Source organism: Pelobates fuscus, chromosome 3, assembly GCF_036172605.1.
Source record: "Pelobates fuscus isolate aPelFus1 chromosome 3, aPelFus1.pri, whole genome shotgun sequence".
Classification (NCBI taxonomy): domain Eukaryota; kingdom Metazoa; phylum Chordata; class Amphibia; order Anura; family Pelobatidae; genus Pelobates; species Pelobates fuscus.
The window spans coordinates 241,809,087-241,824,314 of NC_086319.1; the positions used below are offsets into that span (position 1 = coordinate 241,809,087).

Below are 15,228 nucleotides of genomic sequence, written 5' to 3' on the forward strand. Positions count from 1 at the left end.
ACTATAGTTATAGCTCCCTATAGTGCCCCTCCTCTGCAAAGGTGCAGAAGTGGTTAAAAACCCCTTGTGTAACTTACCTAAGTCCAGCGCCAATGTCCCATGGCTCGGGAGAGGCCTCTGCTCTTCCCCCACCAGTGACATCTGGCAGGGGAGACCCAATGCGAATGCACGGCAATGGCCGTGCTCGCATTAGTACTTCCTGCATAGGAAAGCATTATACAATGCTTTCCTATAGGGTTTCAGGTGATACTGGATGTTCTCATGCATAGCGTGAGGACATCTAGCATCAGTCAGGCAACCAAAAGTCGCCTAACGACCTAGAAGTCCATCAAGTGGCTGTATCATAGACAGCTACTAGAGGTGGAATTAACCCTCAATGGAATTTATTGCAGTTTATACAAAAAAATTATAATTACCTTTTCAGGGTTAAGGGATCTTGGACTATGCACCCAGACCACTTCAATGAGCTAAAGGATCACTATAGTGTCAGGAAAACAAAGAGGTTTTCCTGACACTGTAGTGCCCTGGGTGCCCCCACCCGCAGGGTCCCCCTCCCGTGGCGCTGAAGGGGTTAAAACCCCTTCAGCCACTGACTTTATGACCTCTCCTCCACCGCCGACGTCAGCTCCCTCCGCCGACGTCAAGCTGTCAATAGGAAAGCATGCTTTCCTATGGACGTACTGCGCGATAATAATAATAATATAATAATAAAATGCCTCCAGCGGTGCAGATGCGCCTCTAGTGGCTATGTGGAAAACAGCCACCAGAGGCTGGCTTAACCCCAAATGTAAACATAGCAGTTTCTCTGAAACTTCTATGTTTGCATCTGAAAGGTTAAAACCTGAGCTGAAGTGGTCTGGGTGACTATAGTGTCCCTTTAAGGTTTCAGATTTCTAAGTTGCAATGTCTACATTTTGCTACCTGAAATTATACATTTTTTGTACATTTATTAGCCCTTTTGGTTCAATATTGTCTTTAATGTGGAACCACCTGTATATATTATCAGGTTAAGTCACACTCGCCAATTTACAGTTAATGTTCCAGTGAATTGTGCAATATTCCATCTAACAAGGGCTACTTCTTGTCAAATATTTTTGGTGAACAAATATTTTTAAATAATAAACATAAAAAATATTCAAAAGCAATTATAATAACATAAAACAACATAAAACACAATAATAAGAACAAAAAAAAAGAGGGAGAAGGGGTAAAAAACAAAACAAGGGAAAGAGGAAAACAATATATTTTCAATGACCCAAAAAAAACATGATCTTAATTTGTGTCGTAATAAGGGATACTTCTGATACAAGCTTCATTCATGTAATGTAATGTCATGTAGAATAACACGTTTTCTTTAAAATGACATTCTTCCAAAACATACACAGCTGATAGGTAAATTACTGTAAAAATACCAAATACTTCCTTGCAATTCCAATCATTTTTGGTGTGTGACTGTCAGAATCACATTTCTTTGTACCTTGTCGCACACGTTGGCAGTTTTATATAAAAAAAATGTATTTTACTGCTGAGTTCTTAAAGTAGATTAATAATCATGGAAACCAATGTAATGTTTGCACCAATTGTTCAAATTTTAGAACTTCCTTTTTTACATTGTATTACAGCTTGCAGTAAGCATATCCTTATCTTGAGAAATCTTTTAATATTGTTGTAAATGTTAATTCTTCAGAAGATGGTCCAGTATTTTATCTTGATGAAAGTGTGATCATTTTTGTTTCATTGGTTTTTTTTTTATGTTTTTCTGCAGGGCAAGTTGGCTAATCTTTCATTAAATAGCTTACCGTTGTATGGAGTTATTATTTAGTGATCAGATCTTCGGAATGTTAACATATTAACCTTTAAACTATAGTGAACATAAAAAGCTATGCTTTTTTTTTTTGCTTGTATGCATTTGAAAGGAAAAAAAAAACAAAAACATGTGATCCAAATCTAGTATGTGTCATTGTGTAAATATTGGAATTGCCTTGGTATAATTGCAATTAGTATCAGATAACAATTTGGAATGTTTGTTCTGCTATAAAAGTTCCCTTTGTAATTAACTTACTATTTGAGAATTGATTGCTTTTATATGGTACACAGTGTATTCATATGCCAATTAAAAAGTGAAAACAATGAGTTTATGAACAATTTCATAGACAGACTGACAGATGGACAGACAGGCATTTCAATGAGTTGGCCTATCTAGTAGAAATATTCCAACTGCAACATTTGACTGAAACATTTGTTTCCTTTTTGTAGGAGTATTGCTTCTGTTGGTTTTTCAATATAAATCTTTTATAACGGTGAGAACGAATGTATGCAAAACCATTCTCACAGAAAAATGTGAAAAATATTTAAAATCTTTCAAGCCACTTTAGTTTTGTATACCAAATCACACAGATATGCAGCTATCAGCATCTTTTGCCCTATGTGTGTCTTAAAAGTATGTCATTTCTATGTGATGTATTTTCTTATATAAATGGCATGTGTAATGTAAGTGCAATTTATTTACACGCACACTTGCAGTTGGGATTGTTTTTAATAATATTATGCCTAATTTAACTTGCGGTGCCATTTTAACATATTTGCACATAGCAAATGTGTTTTGCATGCTTTATGGTACTGTCATAGTTAATGCATTTTTCTAACTGCTTGCAAGTCTTCATAATGCTATCTGTCCAACAGAAAACTTGTGATGTTCATTAAATAAAATACCATAGTGATAATAATTGTTTAGGAGCACCATAGAATAAATAAAACATATTATATACATGTGCTAGTTCCATTGAGTTCCATGAGGAGATGTTGATTGGCATAGTGGGGTGATGGCCACACATGCGCACTAGACCCCCAATGCTTCTCTATGGGGGAGCACTGGATTGCTTAAGGTTATCATCACTTGCAATCTTTGGCAGGGGAGGATTGGCAGCCGTGGAGTGGAAGTAAACATAAGTAAACCCCTTTATTTGATATTTAACGGGGTTGGGCATAAATTTGAAAGCGAACACTGCAGAACACAATACTCTTTGTATAGTTAGAGTACTCCTTGAATTGCCAATTAACCTGTCTCTCTAACAAAACTATTCTGATAATGTCCATAAGGGGTTTAAGGGTGTCTATTGCTATTGATTCAGTTGAGGGATTCTTTGGTTCCTTTTCCCACCCTAACAGGCATTTTTTATACATCCTCTCCAGGAAGCAAGCAGTGAAGTGCCTCCTTTAGCCATCACTTCAATTTGTAGCCAGAGAACCAAATTAAATAAAACCTTAGGATGAATCCGCTACATGTTAACCCCAGAGAACAGCACAGTCCTATTTCCTGCAGGCAAGCATTCTATCAGCAAGCCAGAACCTATTATATCAATGATGTCACACCATAAGCTATGGCTTTTTAAGACAGATTGGGGATGAACTAGAGCCCTAGGGTATGCCTGCATGTGGACAGTCCTGCTGTAGAGGATTTGCACATTTTCCATTTGGAGTCATGCACTTCTGCTAAACTGCAAATTAGCATGGCTCCACCTAAGAGGTATAGGCTAGTGATTCTGAAGCAAGTTAGAAAAAAAGAATATGATTTATTATTCTTCTGCCATTGCAGATAAAGCATTTTGTCATTAATTCTATTTTAGGTATATTAAAAGGAAACCATCACTTTGAATAAAATTCTGAAAATCACACATTACTTGTGTCAACATTTACTTATGTTTCTTTTAAATTTGTATAACAGATTAACTAACAATCTAGTTCAGTCTAGGCACAGCCAGGGCACGGAATGCAGATGAGGAGGTGAAATAAAAACATTGTTTAATATTGCCACTTTTCAGCATGTTTTCTATATGTTGACTTTCAGGTGCAAAGGACATTGTTATAAACAATGGCAGGGAGCTAAACTGGAAGCACCAAGTTGCATAATAGAGAGGTGTTCATTTTTACATTTACATTTATTTTTCATACCTCATGAACACGTATTTGTTAAAGATTATGGATAAGTAAACTTATTAGTAAAAACCCTGGTGAGTGCCAGTTTCTCTTTAACCCTTAAAGGACCAAACTTCTGGAATAAAAGGGAATCATGACGTGTCACACACGTCATGTGTCCTTAAGGGGTTAAGGGGTTAAATTAACACTTCCGCTTATAAATTACGTTATTCAATATAATGTGTGTGCTGATTAAATGTGTATTTTGCTCCCTGGATATTTGCATCCATATCCTTTGAAATGTACAGCAATGCCTCTTGATTTATATAGAAAGGAAATTGTTGTTGCTGTGTGAAATGTTGCACAGAGAATAAAGAAATGCCAGTCAAATACCCCAAAAGTCTGTTGATTGCTGCAGTAGAATAGAGTTATTGCTTTATTGCCTGAAGTCAGTGCAATTCATAAAAATAGTAGACCCTACTGTGTCATGATTCCATATGCAGTGCCGAGCCTTAGAGGGATGACTTCACTAAAGATAGACTGAAGGAAAGACAAGCATTTGAAAATGCTGATTATTAGCTACAGGCAAGGATCCTCCATGGCAGTCTAGGAATATGTGGCTCCAATATAACATGACAAGATGTTAAGCGGAAATTGGACATTTCTAGTTGTTAATTTCACAGAAATACTTTCCTAGGGATTTCTCTCAGCTTAATCCGTTTCATATTTTTAAGTACACGCTTTTGACTCAAATTAGGTGATGAAATTCAAGAAATAAGCCCTCTAAAGATGAAGGTTTGACATTAACTCTTGGGGTACTAAAATGAAATGCCATCCATTGCTTTAAAGACAGCCTCTCTTGCTTTTAAATAACCGATGAATGCTTCTCATAGGAGCCAAATGAGAAAACCTCTTAAAGCGGCTCTGTCACCTTCTGGGTTTTTGCATATTTTGCAAAGATTGCCAATGCTGACATCGTCGCTTGGTGTGCAATGGCTCTGGGTTGCAGTGCTGATGAGTTATACTTACCTGATGCTGTCCCACAGATGCCACCATCTTCTTTTTTCAACTTCTGGTGCTTCATCTGCCAGGAACCCATGTCAGTACCGTTCCCTTGCGCATGCACAAGAGTACACCACTGATGTCTATGGAGGATCACACAAGAGTGTGGGGGCCTCCCTAGATGATATTTCGTGATGACTAGCGATGGCATGTGACAACCCATAACAGTTGTAGCTTAGGAAGCAGCCTGCTACAAATGAGGTGTAAGCTACCCATCAGTAAATTAAGCTGGTATTTTTCAACCTCTAGTTCCCAACACACCATACAGTGGTTTAACAGAATTACTAGCACTGATTAATACATTTAAGAAGAAGGTGTATTCATAATCTTGCCCTAATGTGTAGTTAGTTGTGGGAAACAGGAAAAGCTTAGTTATGCAAGTTCAGAAATATAGTATATGTATCACATTCAGAGCAGTTTGCTTAGACTGCATGGTCTTTCCTAATCTGCTGTATTAGACTGTACACCAGCACATAATTGTTTTTTATATGTAAACGTTGAATCACAAATCACAGTTGCAGCATTTAATGGCCCATGATTACCTGTCTACTTCAACGTTGTTTAGCTACCTTGAATTTGTACTTTGGGAAAAGGATGTCTTGCATTCTTACAGAGATAATTAACCAGCTGTGATAGGCACTCAAGTAGCTTATTCCAAATATAATGTTTGCACAGTCATTGTTGTATAGCTGTGAGCATAGCATGTGGCCATCAGTGGTCCAATAGAAATGGGACAATGATTGGCATGGTGCTGAACAGATTGGCATGAAAAAAGGTTTAATGAAGTGATTAACTTAAAGCTTGTTCCCGAACATTGTATGCTTTGTTTTCCAGCAGAATAACAGTATGATTGCCTCTGTCATGGAAATAATCAGTTATAACCCTTGGCATGTGATATACCATAGCCACAACATGTCTCTGGATTTCAGAGAGCTATTATTACATTTGTGGTTTTCGCCTTGTGCTCATTTTTGTATGTTGCTCTGGCACATGCGGTCTTGTGGTGCTCTATTACAGATACAATGGATTCTTACACTAAAATAAAAAATATATATATTTTATTTAACTTGGTGTAGCATTGCATCAAGATTTGAAAATAAAAATAGTGAGTTCAAATCATGGATCACTTTACCTTGTGAAAAGCACAGAGCTTCACATAACAAATCTGCTGGGATTTAATCACAAACTGTATTAATTACCAAAGTGTAAATTGTTGGAAATCGGTAAGATGGTTATGGTGTATATAGTGTCTCTTTAAAAATAAGGTTATGGTGTCTATAGTGTCTCTTTAAAGATATGTTTCTTTTTATGTTACATTTACTGTTTTAACTGTAATTTTGAAATATATGTGAAATATTTCTACAACACACTCAACCATCAAACAATGGTTATAGTCACTTATATCAAACAATGGTTATAGTTACTTATAGCATATAATCCATACCTCCCAAATGTTCTTATTTAGGAGGAACAGTCCCAATTTTGGGCTCAAATGCCCGTATCCAGCTTTTTTGTTCTTAAGTCCTCTTTTTTTTTTTATCCTAATGTCCATCTTTTGTTGATTCTCAGTATTTTGGATATGTCAGAGTGTATTACACAGCTCAACAACAATACTACGTACAGCAATATGTCTTTAAATTACAAGAAATGTGCTTAGAAATCAGTCACTGGAAAAAAAGATAAGAGTATCCCGGTTCCAGTCCGGTAATTTTCCCCACATTTGTAGAATGTTGTATGTAATGTAACAATAGCGAATATAATATATTACGAATGTTTACTTAACAATTGTATGGATGTTTTAGAATGTTTTTGTATGTTGTAAAAATAAATATAGACTATTTAAATAAAAAAAAATAAAAAAAAAATCAGCCAGCGTATACTTTATTATCCTTCCAAATTAAATTTTAAATGAACATTTCATAACACCTTATTAGTAAGTCACCTAAAATGAACAGCGCTGCTCCCAGTCCAACCCCCACTCACACTCTTAAAATTAAAGTGTCCCTCCTTGTCCTTTGAAATGTTGGGATGCATTGTAATTTCCTGAGTAAGTATTACGAAGGTGTACTTATGTAAATCCGTTTTACTATGACGGTGGCATCTTCAGTACTGATGCACATGATGAACATCTCTGTTTATTTCAATTATTGAAAAAGGAGGCATAAATGGGTAAATTCACAGAACATATTTAAGTAGCTGAAAGGATATGATTTGGGGATTTGTACAGGGATTTCCAGATAAAGTATTCAGAGTGAACCTGTGTCGGCACTAGTCTGAGTTTATGAGAGCCAACTGAATACAGAAACAAAATGTAGCTAGCATTTATAACTTGCAGACAAAGTCTTCACTTGTGTCTTTTCCAATTAATTATTTTTTTCCCTGGGGTGAAGTTGAACTTTAGCCCACCCAGATGTTGCTAGGATGAAACTCCCAGAATTCCCTGCTTCAGTAGTTGCACAAGTATGGGAATTGTAGTCCAAAAGTACAAGGAAGGGGCTCAGTTTCAGAACTTGCTACAAACCCATCATACACAGGTATTTTTCACAACCAGAAGAGTAATGCGTGACGTATAAAAGAGGCTGTAAAACACAACTGATCCAGATAGTGCCAAGATAGTACAGGCCTGCGCTGTTCCACTGTAACTCCCTTTATAAGATACACCTCCGGCTTAATTCCTTAAAAGCCCATTAAAAACCCATGCCAATTAAAGAATGAATACCTCCTCTCCCATCTCATCCCCATACTCTTCACTAATTAAAATATATGTGTATAAAAACAAAATTAGAAAAATGTACCAGAGAGTAAGCATGGCTAAATGTAACCATTTGCCATTGACGTGATGTAAAGTAAGGGTGGTATTTTAGATCCTGTTACAGCTTTTAATCCCATTATCAATTACCTACTCACATGGATAAAAAGCCAGTTGAATCACTGGGTCCCTTTATAAAACTTGCAATTTTCATACATCTTTAAATGAGCTATGAAATGCAAATAAGGTGAGTTTTATAATTTTATAGGAGGGATAAGGGGGGGGGGGAGGAGGGGCAAGCCATCTAAATGGTGGGTTTAGCAATATAGAGTCAGGAATACATGTTTGTGTTCCTGACCCTATAGTGACCCTATAGTGACCCTATAGTGATTCTTTAAGGACTATAGGTTTGTTGTAATGTACAAGTACCCCCATACATATTATAGATTGTTTGTATGCCTAACACATTGTTACATGTGAATACATGAGGAAAAATAATATTTTCCCCCACATTTTTGTTTATAATAATATTTACACAGCCAGTGCAACTAACTAAAAACTATTTCAAATCGATTCATGTATCAGTCCTGATTGCTAAAGGCCTAATATGTCTAGGATCTAAATGCATTTTTGTACCAAGTTCCACGTTTAAGGCCCAAGCAGCCCAACGGTAAGCTTAATTGCTTTGGAGAATGTATCCAGTTTGAACATTTTTGACTCACATTTGAATTCCTAACAATTCTCACTTTAGTGAATAGTCCCGAGAATGTTGTTTGAATGCTCAGTCAAATCAGCTTAATATACAAATTATAGTTTTATTACTAAACCTTTCACTTTGGTAAAAAGTTAATAACAATGAAATACTATGGTGTTATGACAGACCACTAATTGACAAAATTAATTTCTTCACGAGTTACTTCTGGTTGCTCTACTAACTAATGTGTTTCTTTGATTCTGTTCCTCAGTTGGCCATACCTTAAAGTGGCACAGCCTGTTCGTTTATAATATAAAATTGACTTTATATATCAAACCATCATGCACTCTTAAACAAACAAATAAACAAAACCTATGTCCACCAAATCCCTACATCTTAATGCAGTGGTTTTGGTGCATAGATGCTGCATCTTTTCTCTGACAATGTAAAACTTTCTGACAATGTAAAGCCGGCAATGTTTTCATGTTGCTGAAATAACACCTCTGGTTCCTGCCAACCAGCCGGCGAATCACCAGAGCTGCTTCCTTTTTCACCTTCTTGCATTTTTGAAAATACTTAACTTTCTCTGTCATCACTCATTGTATGATGTCACAGAATGCCACTAGTGCTGCTTCTAGTGAAGAAACTTTGGATTGACAGATCACTGTCGCACATGAGCTCTATCTATGTCTGCAGTGCTTCTCAGTGAGAAGCATCTGATTGGACAAAAGTCATCAGAATTCATGACATCACCATTTCGATGATTGAGCTGCAACAATGACCATTTAGTAACAATTTTAGTTATTAAAGGAAAACAAAAAAAAACAAAACAAAGGGGTATTATAAATCCAAATTTATACGTCAATACAGTTAATTAAAAAAAAAAAATCAGTGTTCTTTTAACTCCAGTCATCTTCCCCACTGCTCATACCTACAGGGCATTATCCACCCTTGTGAACTGGGGAATCTGACCATGAAAACAAAAAATTCCATTCCATTGAAAATGTAATTTAGAGCTGTTTACAGACTGCAATATATTTTGCCCCCCCTTTTTTAAAATGTATTTCTATATCTAATTGCTTGGACCTGTGAACTAGACCCAGTCAACATCTGTAGCTAATTCCTCTAACACATTGAGGATGTGTCCAATTCTACATTCCGGCATGTTAACAGTTGGTGGATTTTGGCACGCAATATATCTAGCTAAACGCTTTTTTTGATAATCCACATTTTTTTGTGCTAATGTGTCAAGGGTATTGGCATTTGCTGTGTTTTTGCTGCCAGTTTTAATTTATATCACGTTGTGTTTTCTGACTATTTTAAGCTATTGTATTTAGCGGTTCATACATTCTTAGGCATCTATTATTTTGCCTCTTGCTTTATTGTTAAAAAAAAATCAAATGCCCATGAACAATTCATAATGCCATGCAGCCCAATTGCCTTTCTCTCTTGGTGCCTACTTGGAGTTAGAGAAACAGTGTTTTGGTATCTAGTGCCATAGCATGCACAACATGGTATTAAGGCATCTTTTTCAAATGTGGAATTTTCTCTTTTAGCGGCAGTAGGTGCCCTTGTGTTCCAGAGACAACAGCACTTCCATGTCTCAAATGCAGCAGCAACAGGTGAGTACCATTGTAGGCTATGCTCAAAATGCTTAAATATAATTTTTATTCCATTATTATTCCTGAAAGATTTCATGATGACATGAGCATTATACTAGTCGGACGCACACCGTATTAGTTAATGTTACATTTTGAATTCATGCTAATGAACAGCAAATGGCAGACTTTTAATTCATGCAATGCCAAACACCAGCTATATTAATGAAATCCACAGAGGTAAAATTTAGCAACAATTATAATTCGGTAGCTTGCTGAATATCAAACATCACCTTTTTAATTCAGTGGTGAATGTCACCTACAGTTCAATTCATGCACTCATTATAACAAGCCCGTGGCTGTAGTTTATACAATACTGTATACCGCACAAATATTATGGCTAATTTGTGTACCCAGATTTGGCATACAATGCAGCCCTGGAAATAATCTAATACCATTTCTAAATTGTATATGTGGAAACATAAAAAATAAATTTAGCACAAGGTCATTAGCTAACGTGAATTCAAGGTTGCATTCAAAGTTTAGACCAAAGTAGCTGACCTGGAGCTATAGCAGACTTTGAGAATTTTTTTCAATTCAGCTGTTTTGGTCTTAAATTTGAAATTCACTTTGAATTTACTCTGACTCTTACTCTTTATTCCTGACAATTATCATTTTAGTAAATAACCATGCAGTAACCCTGTAAATGTTACAGCATCATTATAACCAGCATAAATGTCACGTTAGTTCCCCATGACACATACAGCACCTTAATAGATTGCATGAATTTTACATACAACTCCTATATACCTTGCATCACCTCACATACAGCACCATTATTGGTTGCATTAAGGTTTCCTAAAATCCTGTATATTTTGTATCAATCTCACGGCACCCTTCTCATTTACAGCACTCGTATCTTACATCAGTGTCACAGCACCCATCTCGAATACAGTACTTGAATTATACATTAGTTTTACAGCACTCATCTTGTATAGAGCACTCGTATGTTACATCAGTTTCACAGCATCCATCTCGTATACAGCACTCATATCTTACATCAGTTTCATAGCACCCATCTCGGATACAGCACTCATATCTAACATTGGTGTCACAGCACCCATCTCATATACTGTACTCCTAACTTACATCAGTTTCACAGCACCCATCTAATATACAGCACTCGTATCTTACATCGGTGTCACAGCATCCATTTCGTATTCAACACTCATATCCTACTTCAGTGTCACTTCACCCTTCTTGTATACAGAACTCGTATCTTACATCAGTGTCACAGCACCCATCTCGTATACAGTACTTGAATTCTACATTAGTTTTACAGCACCCATCTTGTATAGCGCACTCGTATGTCACATCAGTGTCACAGCACCCATCTCGAATACAGTACTTGAGTCCTACATAAGTGTCACAGCACCCACCTAGTATACACCACTCATATCTTACATTTGTCTCAAAGCACCCATCTCGTATACAGCACTTGTATCTTACATCTGTCTCAGAGCATCCATCTTGTATACAGCACTCGTGTCTTACAACAGTCTCACAGCATCCATCTTGCATACATGCTACAGTAGCTTTCTCCATCCATGAAATGGTAGGTTTCTCCTAAACAGAATCTCTATACAATTCATTAATTTCACAGCACTAATGACCGCACCTACGGCAGGAAGTATATAAGTATCAAAATACATGCAATTAAGTAAATACATCATTCAAAGATAAATAAGGCAGGCATTTTCTGTCATAACAATATATTTACAGAGCCACACAATTCAGAGTTTGATGGAATCCCTGGCAGAATCTAAACTCAATACCAGGGTCATCTAAGTTTGCAGAATAAGTGAATGAGTTACTAAATGCCACTCATTTACAGTTATTTACCAAATATGGGGGATTTGGGGAAATCAGATTGAATTTAACATTTTAGGTCAAAAATTAAAGCATTGTGTCACATGACATGATTCCCTTTTATTCCAGAAGTTTGGTCCTTAAAGGGACACTCCAGGCACCCAGACCACTTCTGCCCATTGGAGTGGTCTGGGTGCCAACTCCCACTACTCCTAACCCTGCAAGTGTAATTATTGCAGTTTTTTATAAACTAGAGGGAACTTCCTCCTTCATAGCACAGGAAACCTGTGCTAGAGCGTCGCTGGACGTCCTCACGCTGTGTGAGGACCTCCAGCATCGCTCAATTCCCCATAGGAAAGCATTTAAATTATTTTTCAATGCTTTCCTATGGGGAGCGCTAATGCGCATGCACGCATTGCCGCGCATGTGCATTACGTCTCCTTGGCCGGTGGGCGGGATCAGTCTCGCCCACCGGCCGACAGAGACAGTAGGAGGAGCGGCACTGGAGATTCCCTTTAAGGGGTTAAAAAATCATAGTGAATAGCTAAGGTTTTTATTTTAAAATATTTTCCAGTATGTCGACCTAAAATTTCAAATTCACTCAACATGTCAGTGAATAAAACTGGCATTCTGTACCCAACTATTGTCTTCCTTTACGACTGTGAGTAGATACTTCACAAATCTGAGTGTATAAAATTTAAAGGGATCCTATAGTGCCAGGAAAACAAACCCGTTTTCCTTGCACTATAGGTTTTTGAGGAGCCCCCCTTCCTCACATCCCAACTCCCATGGGGTTGAAGGGGTTAAAACTCCTTCAGCCATTTACCTGAATCCAGCGCCGACGTCAGCTGGTGGGGAGACCTAATGTAGATGCTTTTCTATTGGGATAATCTGATGCTGGAAGTCCTCATGCAGAGCGTGAGGACGTCCAGCGTCAGATAACGGACCAAAGGTCCGTTTGGATTCCGGAAGCTCCTCAGTGGCTTTCTGGTAGACAGCCACTGAGGGCAGACTTAGAGCTGCAATGTAAACATTGCAGTTATCTGGAACTGCAATATTTTACATTGCAGCACTAAGCGCAATAGGGACACAGCACCCAGACCACTTCAATTAGCTGAAGTGGTCTGGGTTCCTACAGTGTCCCTTTAAGCTGTGAAGGATAATTTAGTGGCACCCTACTTCTGTAGCATATATAGCTTTTATAATATACAAGGCACTCCATTTATTGGAAAATATATCTTTCTGAGTATCAAAATAAGATAAAAATATAGATTATATATATGATACAATCTATTATGTAGCATACAGAATAAAATGATCTACATAACCCAAATGACTTTTGATATGCATAAATAAATCATACCAATAAACCACAATGTTGCCTTCAGAGAGCCAAATAGGGGAGACCCAACTCAAGGTCTTTTTTAAAGAGGATCTCTCCAGTTGGGTGTGCCATGAAATCTCCAGGCTTTCAGTTCTGAGTAACTTCAAGGCCTGTCTAGTAAAGTTACAATTTTGAATCCTGCGTATAGCATTTCTGCACACATTTTCTATATCCTATTAAATACAAGCTAAGATTAACCCCTTAAGGACACAACTTCTGGAATAAAAGGGAATCATGACGGTATATGTCCGTCATGTGTCTTTAAGGGGTTAAGGGTAGAGGCATAGACAGGTTGTACTCATGAGCAATTATCTGTCATGGTGACTGCAGTGCAGGTTCACATTGCACCTCAGGTTATTTAATATTTTTCAGACTTTTAGGGAGGGGTGCACTTTTAAAGTGTCAGCAAATATATATATATTTTTTGCATTTATGTACCAACAGTCATTTTATTAGTCAGATAATATGTTATTACATCTCACAAGTGCATATATATTGTATATTTACAAATTATAACTATTTTAGCATAAAGTCTTCATTTAACATACTATTCCTTGCTAAGTTTTGGAGAAACTGTAATGTTCACATTGCAGTGATAAGACTGCCTCTAGTAGCTGTCTACCAGACAGTCACTATAGGTGCTTCCAGCCGTTTCACCCAGTTTGGCTCCGTGAATTGATCTTGGACGTGCTCACTCTTTGTATAAGGACATCCAGTGTCTAGAAAATCCCCATAAGAAAGCATTAACACAATGCTTTCCAATAGGGAAGGCCTAATGCAAGTGAAATGCTCGCCATGCATGCGCATTAGGTCCCTCCCATTGGCTGACGGCGGGGGAGGAGCACAACCCAGCGTCAAGGGACATTGGCGCTGGAATCGGGTAAGTGTAAAAAGTTTTTTTTTAACCCTTTATTTGCCAGGCGCGGTTTTGTATTCCTTTTTCTTTAATGCAAATGATTGTGTATTTGACATATTTGCAAATGCAGCCAGCCCCTGTATGTTCTAATTATTTCCTTTTGTGAGATTTGATCTTTATTCTGAAATGTCATACATCTCAAGTGTCCCTATTTAGGAGGGACAGTCCCTATTATAGGCCCAAATCCATCTGTCCCCTCTTTTCAAGGCGCTGTAGGTGTGTTTGAGTGTATAACAGAGCTCCATAGTAAAAATACTCACAGTAATATGTCTTTAAACGACAAGAAATGCGTTTAAAAAGCAGTTTCTGTAAATAAGATACGTTGATCTTGTCTAAATGAGATTTAGTTGCTTAAATTGTTATTAGTCACCTAAAATGTCTCCGAAAAGTCCCGCCCATAGCACACCCCATGCATTTGTGATTTACTGTCATAAAAATCTTCAACAAATATAAACTTTGCTTCAGTGAAAAACAGAAAACAAAGATTTCATAAAAAATGCAGCTACTGTAGTATCCTGTGTTTCCTGAAGTGCCCGATTAAAGATAAGGCCACAGCAGTGCCCTGAGCCCCATACTGAGCCTTGACGCAGTCATGGTGCTGCATTGTGCCTTCCATAACTCTTCTATGACATCAGAGTGATGGAAAATATTGCTGGAGTTACTCCCCATCAAATTGAAGAGTTGGCATTGATTTTAGTGCTTAATCAATGTGCTAGCTTTGTCTGACTCTTTGCTTTTTTCTATTTAGTAAATAGTGAGCTCGATATTAGTATCTTCTAAATAAGCGGTGTGGTTTGTAATAGATTTATTAATCATTGCTATTTTTTGTAAATTAGCACAAATTAATTATAATCTGCTGGCGAGTGCTTCACTAAATGACCTATAAATTTGGCTCAATTGTGTGTACTACAGAATACATCAAAACAGAAATGAAAAAAAAGGAGATCTGCTATTATTTTCCTATACATACATTAAGGTTTCCTTAGAACTATAAAGAGCTTTGAGGATGAAACAGTTTGGTATCTTTTTATCTGTTCCTTA

General features: G+C 37.2%; 1 protein-coding gene across 1 annotated transcript in view; it reads left to right on the plus strand.

Moving 5' to 3' along the window:
- The window catches only part of SFMBT2 (Scm like with four mbt domains 2), a 197,828-nt gene that overhangs the window by 92,774 nt on the left and 89,826 nt on the right, over positions 1-15,228 (plus strand). Inside the window, exon 5 of the mRNA XM_063445458.1 lies at positions 9,977-10,042. Within this exon, the coding sequence (XP_063301528.1) occupies positions 9,977-10,042 (66 nt within the window). The remainder of the gene's footprint in view (positions 1-9,976; positions 10,043-15,228) is intronic.